The sequence below is a fragment of the Chlamydotis macqueenii genome, chromosome 10 (assembly GCF_036417535.1).
Source record: "Chlamydotis macqueenii isolate bChlMac1 chromosome 10, bChlMac1.mat, whole genome shotgun sequence".
NCBI lineage: Eukaryota > Metazoa > Chordata > Aves > Otidiformes > Otididae > Chlamydotis > Chlamydotis macqueenii.
Window position 1 is genome coordinate 5017028 of NC_141565.1, and position 12306 is coordinate 5029333.

The 12306-nt window shown below is 37.5% G+C and overlaps 1 protein-coding gene across 10 annotated transcripts in view; it reads right to left on the minus strand.

Moving 5' to 3' along the window:
- The window catches only part of DOCK3 (dedicator of cytokinesis 3), a 211565-nt gene that overhangs the window by 26288 nt on the left and 172971 nt on the right, over positions 1-12306 (minus strand). For all 10 annotated transcript variants that reach the window (XM_086755630.1, XM_086755629.1, XM_086755634.1 and 7 more), the window contains 5 exons: positions 11215-11275; positions 10641-10734; positions 9794-9942; positions 4858-4944; positions 2762-2866 (listed from right to left, as the gene is read on the minus strand). In XM_086755630.1, the coding sequence (XP_086611756.1) occupies positions 2762-2866; positions 4858-4944; positions 9794-9942; positions 10641-10734; positions 11215-11275 (496 nt within the window). The remainder of the gene's footprint in view (positions 1-2761; positions 2867-4857; positions 4945-9793; positions 9943-10640; positions 10735-11214; positions 11276-12306) is intronic.

The window sequence follows — 12306 nt, forward strand, 5'->3', positions numbered from 1 at the left end:
TATGCCTCTTGAGGCATTAAACCACTTGTGCAGAGTTCTTGGATGCTTTCTGAGCCATCTCAAACTTCAAACAGTAAGATACAGGATTTCTCAAGTCCTCAGTGTCATAAAGATTGCGTTTCAGCATCTTAAGTGTATTACCACAAAACACAATTTTGACTGGTGTTAATGTCTCCTGATGCAAGACCAATCAAAGCAGGCAAATTCTCTAATTCTGATAGTTTTAGCTCTCATACACATAACAGTAACTAGAAGTACAGGGAGAGTTTTCATCTTCGTAAAACAAAGAATCCCAGCGAAGAAGAACAGTTCCCTCCCTTCTATTTCTTACATTTAGAAGCTGCAGTATATGCAATGATGTGTTACTAATTCTGGAAAATGGTCCTGGCCAAGCAGTTCCTGATCTTGTAGCAAAATAAAAGAGAAAGTACCAAAACCTGATCATAAAACATGGCCAAGGAGTGCAGTTATCTCTGGCTTTGTGTTTCAGCTTTATGGAACAGACCCCCATGTTCAGCTGTGACAGATGTCACTCTGTATGCATCAGTCACAGCAACCAATGAACTGGGTGAAAAACTGCATGATGAATCTTGACAGTTCAGTCTGTAATGCCCAAACTTTGCAGTTATTATTAAATTTGGAGTGAGCGCATGTTTGAAGGTGAATCTCTTTATGACATTTACTGCATTCTCTATTTTAGCTTTTGATTGCAGCAATCCAGAGATCTGTAAGCCTATAAATAAAGTTATTGTGATTCTAAAAATAATGCCCTGAAAACACCTCAAAGCTAAATTTACTAGACTTTTCAGACAGATGCCAACACAAAATCTCAGAACATGGCTTGTCAGGCCTTTCTTGAACTTCTGGTAGGTGGAAGACATGGACAGTTTTAATTTACTTATGTAAGAAGGCTAGAAATAGATGCAGAATTCACAGAAACATGAACAATGACTTTTGTAGACAAGGGGGTCTTCAGAATCAAAGAGGTAGAAAGAAGTGGTTATTTTCTGTCTTAAGCTATAGAGCAATAGAAAAATAAATGAGAAAAGGGCATGGAGTTATTTGATCACTTTAAATCACTCCCATATCCATTTGAAAATTTTAAATCCATGTAAATCTTTTTTTTTTCCTCTAGAATAGCTGCTTCCAATCTCTTTACAGTGTGATCCATGCTGATGTGGCTGCTAATGGGCTTAGTCTGTGCTTCGCAATGTGTACGCTGTATGGATCATTAGAGAGAGAAAGGAGGAGGATGACTTTTAATGAGATTGCTACATTAGTAATCTGCTATCAGAAGTACTGCTACCAAATATAATTGCAGAATTAACAAGGATTATAATTATGTACGCTCATGTTCGCTTTTAATGTCTCCAGCCAAGTATCCATATTGTTACACCGCTTTGCAAAAAGTAAGTGTTGTGCACTGAAAACTGGTGCAGCGTTAACACACAGGCCATGCAGGATCCAAGAGAAAACTGTAGGATCCATAATACAGTAAGGTAAGCTAGATTCACTAATATTACTTCAAGTGTAGGAACGCTTATGTGCCATAATGACTTTGTTGTCACTCATTTTCTGAAACATCTGTTGTTAGATATAAAAAAAATAAATTGTCAGTTTTCTCTGGAGATCTTCATGAAAGGGTAGCTACTGCTTCATACTGCGACACTTGCCATTTTCTCAGATTCCTCTGCACGTGTGTTTGACGCACCGATTTAGGCTGCTACATTATGGCACTCTTCACCTTTTAATAACATGAAACCACCCTTTATGCACTGCTGTTTTCACCTTGATTAATTCCAGCTTGCCTTTACTTCCCCTGCCTGTGTTCCCATTAAAAGATTGTAATTAAACACCACTGTTTAAATCCTAGTTAAAAAAAATACTTAGCAATCAGAGGGAAATTTAAGAGTGCCCTTTTCAAAATGGTACACAGTTTGGCTTTTTGTAGCTTCTTACTGTATAACTCAAGAGCAGTGCCATCTCTTGTCAAATCATTTCTTTAGAGAGAACACAAACATGCACCTCCAGTCCTTGAAAGCACGCTTCAAGTTAGCTTGTCCTGTCAAGCTAGATGGCATCGACCATCAATTTTCAGATAGTTGTTACAGCAGTTGTCAAATTATATTCCTTCCTTGCTCTGAACTAGCAACAAGGTATTGTATGAACAAATATTCATTTTAAGTTTGATTCTTTATTAGGAAAATAAGGTAATTTCACTTTTTAAATGGATTCCACTTTTTCACTTTTTAAATGGATGCACACCCAGCTGATCCTGTATACACCAGTAGACAAGAAGGTCAAAGTGAGGACATGTGCAGAGAAGCTGCTAGGCTTTTTGTTGGAGAGAGGGGAAATTTTCACTTGTAGATAGTGTAAGAGAGTCATCAGTCTGGTATTGGAATCCATTCTATCATGTGAGACTTTTTAAAGCATGATAATTTGAGATGATGAAAATTAGCTGAGTAATGACCCAAGCTTGCTGCAATACAGCATTTTGCTTAATATAGAGGCAGTTCGTGCTGCATCTGCAGATCATCAAAAATACACATAGGCATGAGTCAAATTTCTGATCTCTGTTCCTTAGAAAATCCTCACTGGACCACAGCCTCCAGTTCAGTCAGAAAGCTGTTTTTACTTGCGCAGGCGTAAAAAAAATAAGCTGAATGGCAGACATCATATCTCCATGACAAAAATACAAGGCCTCAACTGCTACTCTGAGCCTGGTCACTTTGTCATATTTTGCATAAGTCTGGCTTACCCGCAGGAAAAATGGGAATTTCCGACCATAAAAACCAACTCTGAAAAACTCAGGTTCTAAGCGCTGCTGTTCCATGATATTATCATAATAGGTAGCTTCCATTTTCTGTGGAGGAAAAAGACAGCTGCTATCAGACCCTTAAAGCTGCACTTAAAACATCAGAATCTCAAGACACATTAAAATATCACATTACTCTTTTGCCCTCAATTTTTTTTTTATGACAAGATTGCAGTTCTTTTAAAGATAAAAATTATTAATTAAACTGTCTACGTGATGGAACAGACTATGGTACCTCATACTCATTTTACATTTTTGGAGATGACATATGAAAATTTTTCTGTTGTATCTCATTTTAAATTAAGCAGGTTTTGCATGTAATTTTTGTTGCATTGTGGAATTAATGGCAAAGCTGAGATTAAGATCTATGTTGCCTGGCTCACAGTGTCCTATTCTTTCCTACAGCTCAAAATCTATACGACTGTCTGGAAAATTATATCAATTCAATTGGGTTTGCCTTAATCGAGTTGAGGGGCATGAAAAAGGATGAAACAAAATTAAATCTTCTACAGTTCTGTGCACCAGTAGGTTTAACATGGAATTAAAAAAGGATTTTGAAAAAGTAAAAGGACTTTTCTCTAGTTTCAATTACTATGTTTTATGGCACTGTGCTAACATTTGTGTCAACAGTGGGATTTCAAGCCCCCTTGCCAAACTGAATCTCAGTTGAAAGGCTCACAGGAATTTCACTATAGCAAAAAGATAGCTTTTTAATGAGAAGAATCAAGTTTGACATCATTGCTTCCACTGCAGGGAACCCTAACGGCAGCTTTGACTTAGAATATTGCATCAAGGTTTTGTTCTCAGTTCCCACATATATTAGCTCCTTTTCTAAAATGGAGAAGGTCCCAAAGTCACTGTAGGAAGAATAAAGGAATGTGTTGAATTATGTGAATGGCTTTGAGAAAAGCTCTTTAGAGCGGGGAGAAATTCAAGTCAGTTCAGGCCAACACAGATTTAGGGAACTTGGAACAGAGAACAGATCACGCACAGGTGAGTGAAAAGATAAGGTGAATTGGTTATACTGACCAATCGAGATGCTTTTCACCTGCCTGCTGCTTAAATCCAAATAATAAAGAGGCAGCAAGTATAGCTAATTTACTGATATTTTAGGAGATAAAGCCTTGATGAACAACTTGACTAAGCATTTAACAAGTTAGTTTGCTCATCATTGACAATCACTTCACCAGTTTGGTATTTCCTGTACAGCAGGATACATTTTCACACTGTCCTGTTTTAGATGTCTACAATAAACTAGTGCACAACAAAGATGGTCATCCATGCTCTCTTTAGGGACACTTTGAAGAAAATAGGTTCTTCAGAAGTGCAGTTCATGAGACCTAGTTAGATGGAAATCTTCAGATGAGAATAAATTTGACTTCTAGAGAGAATTTAAACCACTGTGTATAAGAATACATCCATATAGCATAAATCTTAAATTTGGACATATGCATGCTGCCCCAGGGAACAAAAGCAGATAAGCTGTTTTCACATTCAGAAAGCTTTTAAATAACAATCAGAACTTTTTCTGATTAAATAACGATGCTGCAAATGTGCCTGGATTTAATAACATGATTGGTTTTTACCAGAGAAGCAGATTCCTGTAAATTGACAAGCATGCCATAAACATTTGCCTTCTCCATTCTTTCTCTCTTGTTCTCTTTATGTCACTTGAGGCATAAGCTGTCCTTGATATTTTTGGAATTGAAATGAAATATCAATGTCTTTTTTTTTTTTTTTTATATAAAAAAAAAAAAAGGATATTTTATGCAAAAAATATATACAAATATGCAAAGCCAGCTCCTATTTGCTTGCTGTCTCCATATACTCATGGAAGTTTACTGCGAGCAGACTTAAGAATTACTTCAGTGGACCTACAAAGTCATTGAAATGAGTCAGTTGCAAAGGAGTCAGTGTAAATGCATGGAGCTATATAGGGAATATGTTTATTTTTTAAATTCAGAATGTTCTGACAGGAGAGCAAAATTCCCTGGGGAATGACATGAGAGTCTGCAAAGAGAGGAACTGCTGCTACTCACCCGAATCCAGCTGAGGCTCTGATAATCATAGAGACTTTCGTACTGTATGGCCAGTTCTCTGCACAGTGGGATTCCAAACTCCCAGCTCTGCAAAACCAACGCAGATCACACTCACAGCAACCAGAATGTTATCACCAGCTCAGCTGAGAGGAATATGGAAACTCAATTTTGGGAATTAATTTGGTATGAAATGTCAGGGATTAGATGTGAAAATGCAATGTGATGAAATAGTTTCCATGAAATGTCAGATTAATTCCTTCTTCAAGATGGTCACAGAGGCATATGTTCCATTGATTACACACACATACTGCCTTTTACTGACAATTCACTTATGAGACTGGAAACTTCTTTGGAAAAAGATAATACAACTGTCAGTTTTTTCTTCTGGTAGACACCCCTTCAACTCCAAATATCTCCTTTGCTTTCTGCACTAGAAGTCCCTGGAGTAAAGAGCTTAGCTCCCCAGCAAAGCACTCCCCTTCCCAGGGCTGCTACTTCCTACTGAAAGCATGAAACGGTCAAGTAATGGGAAACACTCAAATACAGAGGCAAAATATCCCCACAGCTGATCTGAGTGAATGTCCATATTCAGAACTGAAAGCAAAACTCATTTCTTTAACTTACAGTCTGTATACAATAAATCTTTTCTAGCACATCATACTCATCATCCTCAGAGGTGAGGAAGAAAGAGACCAAGTTTGGGCACGCCCACATTGAAAGACAGGCTCCTCTGCTACCTCACTTGGCTTTTTAGAGTGCTCATTTTACATCCTTGAACTGAAATCTCCTCTCCCATTATCTTTTACCTGCATAGCTGGGAAGTTTTTTGGGAATGACTGTTTCTTACCATACTTATGTAAAGGATCTAGAACACCAAGGTCTCAGTTGAGCCTCTGCTGGATTAACTTTTATGCATTACTGGGCTAACTCGCCAGTTGTTTTAACTGGGACTCTGTTGCAGTGAAAATAAAATTAATGTGTGAGTTAAACTATCACCTTAACTTTTAGAAGTGTTAATAGCAATATTGTAAGTTATTGGTAACAGTAATGATGTAAAATATTAGCACTTAATACAGAAACAGTTTTTTCTGGTTACATGTACCTTCATATAAAAAAGTGAATCTCTACACTGATTTAGTGTATTAAGTTCGTCCAATGCTTCCTTTTATGCACACACATTTGTAGTGTCTGTCCTCTCATCCTTAATAGCAGCAAAGTTGTTTTTTTTTTCTCTGAATAGCAAAACCAGTAAGTTTAAGGACTTTTTTATTAAAAGAAGGGATAGTTGTAAGAACTAAAAAGGCAAAAATAATGATCCTGCATCTCTTTAGCTTCAGTGAATTACAAAAACTTACATAAGAACTCACTAAATAAGTAAGTTGTTTGGAATAAATTTGGATATTCTGATAGTAGTAGTCGTTTGGGATGATGGGAGGTCTGAGATTTATTTAGATAAATACAGTACATACAGTAGGAAATGAACTGAACAATCAGTTACTCCACTACCCAGAATATTACTTCGGTTTTTGTGATCTCAAATTAACAGTATTTTTCCTGTGGACTGTCAAAGTCTATGACATACAAATTGATACACCAAACTGGGATCAACAACATAAACTAGTTAAGTGTTCATATTTGAAAACACAAACACCATTGCTGGGTTTTGTTTTTTTTTAGATTTCAACATATTTTACACTATTAATAGATAGATTTTTCAGTTCTTAGCTGATCTATATTTACTTGAAAGAATGGAAAAGTCTCTTCTACAAGAGGTGGCCAGGATTAAGTTACTTTTGTCACACAAAGTGTGAGCAGAGTCTCACTTCCAAATCGGATGCTGTGGCTAAAGCCTACAGAATTCTCTGTCTTCTGGACAGAAGCAGAAAGCTGGCTGTCTTCCCTTGAGGTGGTCCTAAAGATGTAACTTTTTCCTGCTCCTTTTCTGATGTGAATTATATTACATGAAATCTTATTTCTCTTTATACCAGGTCTTCTGCATGTACCCTGATACTATTCCTGTCATCCTAATTCAGGCTCTCTTTCTTTCAGTTAGATGTCCACACAGAAATTCCACTGTGCTAGCTGGATATTCTGCAGATACAAGATGAGATACAGAAGCAAAGAAACACAATATACAGGTAACTCCATAGAGAGAAAAGCGTTTGCAGATATCTAAAAGAAAAAGTGAATGAATGGATATCTGAGTCACTAGGATCCTCAGTTCAATAATCTGTGATGTTAATGATTACCATCTTCACAGTAGAGAAATTTAATACGTAATTCCATGTGCTACACAAGTGTCACTTCCCTCTAAAGCATCATTCTTCCCCCTCTTCAAATAATTTCCTAATGTCTCCACTGTTCATTTCCCTCAGTACTGCTTTTTGTTTTGCTCATGTCCGATCTGTTTGCATGTTCTATATTATGTCCTTCACTTGAAAAGCACATTCATGACGTTTATTGCAGCGTTCTCCTGTGGCATCAGCAACTCTCAGTTGAGTGCTGCTGACTGCATACAAGGAGGCACAGATAGAGACAATCAGCATTCAAAAATGGCAACCTCCATTTACTCACATCCCAGGATGCAGATTTCTTTCGGCAACAGGATTCAAGTGAGAGTGCACAAGAGAAATTAATTCAAATGCTGGGTATGGAGCACACGATCTAAAAATGAACTACTTTGGAAATACAGCTTTGGGTCTCTCACAGCACTTGACTGGCACTAAGCAGAATACACACTGTGATGGTGGGATGGGAGCTGGTCAGAATGTTTACTTAATAAAATCTAGCAGTGAACTGGACAGAAAACAATTGTGTTGTTTTCAAGATATTGCTGTCGAGAAGTGTGATCAATCGGATTCAAGCTGTACCCTTCACAGCCTCCTTGAACTAGAAAACCTTGAATTTTAACAGACAAGACTAACTGTGCATTAAAAAAAAAATAAATTCATTTTAAGTAATGCACTTGCACACACTGCAGATCAAGCCATAAACCAATCCAAAGCATAGCAGAAACCAGCAGGAAGGAGCACACAACCAGAGTGAAGATTAAAAGGGCTTTGAAACACCTTGTTACTTCCCAAGCCCAGGGCTGCTACCGACAGCATTGAGAATGAGAGTTACTTAATTCTGCATCCCACTGCAGTGCTCCAGGCCTGGCATGGGCCATGCCACCACTTCCTGCCCTCCACTGGCATGCCCTTTATGTCAAAGACAGTCTTGTGGCCATAGTTTTCCCCCATTCCTGTGCTGAGAATATTTTCCCAGTAACAAATGCAGAATTTTTACACCCTTTTAATGTTGCTGACCCCCCAGGAGCAGCATGAGAAACTTCACTCTAGAAATGCAACTGAAGGACACAAAACAACAACTTCCACTCTTCAGGACCTGAGGAGGGACCATTTTAGGGTAGTGCAGAAAGACACTATCAGACACAAGTTGAGGGAGGCAAATTTCTTCCATTCCCTGAGCTGTTCCCTGTTACGTGGCAGCAGAAAGAGTGCTGAAAAGCAGCAGGAGGATTTGGCTTCTCAGCATCTTTTACTTCCATAGTTTGAGTGACATACACACTGCTTAAGTGGATTATTTAGTCATTCAGCTACCATTTCTAATAAAGGAGGATTAAAACACAAAGTCAAGTAACTCCAAAGACATCAAGTGGCAAGAAACCTCAAGAGATTAACACTCTCTAAATCTGTTAGGAGTTTTATAGCAAAATCACATCCATCAAGTTTTTACTCCCCTTCAGTGCATACAGGGATTGCCTGTTGTTGTCAGAAATACAGGCTCCCGTTTTACAATCTCTGTGTCATCTTTGTCTAGTCAGACAGTACAGCACAGCAATATTTGCAAAAGTCGGTAATTTTTTTTTTTTTTTAAGTGCAGTCTGAAAAACCCTGGAAATTTCTCAAAAATTGAAAAGAGAACCGTATGCAGTATTAGTACAAAAGAATAATTCTGGCAAAAAAAAAAAATCTTCTTCACTAACCACTTCCTCATAAACAGGCCATTTTTTCCTACACACAGGAATCAGACTTCCTTTTGCAGGCTCTGCCATATTGCAACTTTCTATTACCAGGGCTAGGAAAGAATTATCTGGAATGGCAACCTCACATGAACCAAATCATATTTGTATTTAATACCACTGTCATTGCTATCACAGGCAAAACCAACCCTGAGGTGCACATACAGATGTTCTCTTTCAATAATATAAGCTGTAGGAATTTTTCTAGAGAAGGGAAAAATTTGAAAATATTCTGACAGATGATATGACTTTTAAGGTTCACCTATGAAATGTTCCTAAAATGCCATGACACAAGGGACTATAACACCTATGTCTGCAGTAATTTACAAAAAATTTATTGTAGGAAAACCATACTGGGTATGTGAAATTGAAATATGTTGATTTTCTTCTTGTGCAATGGATGAAACTGCCCTTTAATTGAAAGCCACTTTAAAATAACAGTGACACTAAAGACTTAAATCTTTCTTAATAAAAGGACTCCTACAATGCATTGCCTGCCATTTGCTTCTGTAGGTTAGAAACAAAACAAGTCATTAAGTGAGTCATAACACAGCAGTTTGCATAGACAACTACAAAAAGCAATCCCACCCCGCAAAACTAAGGAATTGGCATGCACAGAACTCTCTGTCACACCAGGTAATCCAAAGGTTGGTTTAAAGGTATAAAAATGTTTTGGTGTTTTTTCTGTTGGCCTACCTAAACTAGTTCCAAATGTTATGCACAATGAAATACCCATTTCCAATTTTTCATCTGGATTTTTGTCCAGAAAGCCAAGAAGCAATTTGTCAAGTTATAAAACCTTTTGATATAAATTTAATTCCAGACTACTGAACTGAGATGATAGGCTTGCAAACCCTAAGTAAGCCAGGAAAAGGGAAGGAAGCTGCTGGAAGAGAGAAGAAGTTGGCGTACCTTCCCTTTGTTGAAGTAATGGATAATCTTACGGCACAGACCTTCCTTACGTTGCCACTCTGACTGAGATGGATAATGCAGGAACTCTCTCAGAGGTCTGTCCTCCCACTGAAGCAACTCACAGTACAAAAGCAAAGTGAATGCAGCCTCTGTTGGAAATGCAATTATTGAACACGGAATCAATGACACCAAAAATACAGCCAATAGGTCACTAGATCTGCTTCTTAAAACAGTCTGGAATTTCTGATTCATAGTTTGAGAAGAAATTCTGAACTCTTCAATGATCATTCAGTTATTCACTTACTTCACATAGCAGCACAAAGCTGTTTCCTGTGAACGTGATCTTTAGGTACGAATCTGTCAAGTTTCTTTTTACTACCTACTTGATTTAAATGCACTCAGATATACAGATATATAACCAGACACAGGGCGTGCAGCTGTAGAGGTTGGACAATACAGAATTAGAGTTTATATGCTTTCTAAGTGCTCCCTAAACACTATAATGCAAGGAAATATGGCAAATTACATTATTAATGGTGGTTTTGTGATTTTAATGTTCCTCTAATTTTGATTCCACTGTTGTGATTTTTGTGATCGGTCTTCCTTGTAGAACACTAATGTAAAATTCAGCGTGTAAGAGAATAGCTGTATGGCTGCGTGGGCACTGACATACACAATTTCACTTAAGGGAACGGACGGGACCTCAGCTTCTTATCTTCCTGGATGCCATTAACCTATTCATACAAATTTCGTCCAAAAGAATGAATCAGATGTTGGGGTACAACATCGGGAGAGTCAAAAACTTTCACCAGGGTTTCAAACAGACCCCCTGTGATGTATTACTAACCTGTATAGTTCTCAGCCTGTAAATGCATGTCACACAGCTTGTGGATATAGCGGATGTACATCTCTTCCTTGTTAATTTCAGATTTATAGAAATTCTGTGAAAGGAAAAAGACAGTTGTTATTCTTACTGAGACTCTTTCTTCATTCAAGACAATCAACAGCATCTGTAAATGTACAAAGGTATTGAAAAGATAATATATTATTAGTGTAAAAGAAAAGGAATAATTAGTTTCATATTCATGCTGACTTAACTCACTAAGTTTATTGTGTCATGAATTTTTTTCAAAATGAAGGTAGAAAGAAAAGGCAAGGTTGTAGAACCTCTGTCACAGGGATACTCAGAACTCAGCTGGACAAGGCTCTGAGAAACCTGACCTCTTTGGCGCTGCTTTAAGCAGAGAGTTGGATCAGAGAGCTCCAGGGGACCCTCACAACCCATGTCGTTCTGTTCTGTCATCCCAGTGCTTAGATCCTGCATCTACGCTTGCCTGACACAGATTCCTATCCCAGCCTTTCCCATCCCAGTTTCAAAAACATCGCACAGTATCACAAAGAGATAAAGGAAGCATCTTTACCATAAGGTTAACAGTGCAGCCAATTTTCTTGTTTTCTGTTTCATCTCCTTTCATACAGTCCCTAAGAAAGCAGAACAATGTTGAAACACAGATCTGCAAAAAAAGTCCTTTTAAATTTCAAGCTGTCATATCCTCCAGATCTTCCTCAGATGACAAACAACAGTTAGTTTTATACTTTATTTTATAATGTTCCTCTAAGAAAAATTACCCTATTATGGTGTAAATTATGACAACTGAGTGTCGTCTTATGTGTCTGCATCTGAGAACAAGCATCTGAAATGACTGTTATTTCATTTCTTATAAGAATCTGACCAAAAATCAGCTAATAGTGGCCAAAAATAATCTGAATGAAAGACCTACTCTAAAAGTGAGAAACCATTATTTATCCAGATGTTAATGTTTAATGGTTTCCTAGTCAAAGGATTAGCTTTCATAAAATCAGCTATCCAACGCAGTGTTGCCATGCTGAAACCTGAGTACTAGATTATGAACATTTTCATAAGGAAGTTAAATGACAAAATTTATCTTTAGTTTATGGAATATTTTAGAAATTATATCTATTCAAGCAGTACAAAAAGTTAAAGGCTTCTGAAATTACTAATTGACTTGAAAAAGTCACATTCATTTGTGAAAAAGAGACAAAATTTTTAAAGCAGTGACACAGCAAACTGTCTTGAGAACTACCGTGTCAGCTAACTGGCAGTGAGACTCCAAGAGATGCCTCCGTATTTCCAAATTCCGATCAGTTCTCTGTTCTGTTCTGGGAATGAAAAAATCTGCTGTGTATTAAAAATCAATTAAAACCTGGAACGTGTTCCTCAATTAAGCATGAAAATGTGTATCTGTGTATCAAAGTTGCGCTGATAGCAAATTTAATTAGAAAAAAAAAAAAATCAGTTCACTTGCATTCCCTTAAAATGTGTCTTGGGTATCTGGTCTTGCACAGTAGTTGTACAGCAGCTGTTGTCAGGAAACAAACAGGAGATTGGATCAAATCGGTAAGGATCACAAAACGAGCAAACTAAAAAGCACAGAAAAGGATTTGGGTTTGCAAAATGTCCAGCCTAGTCACACGTTTTCACCTATAATGAG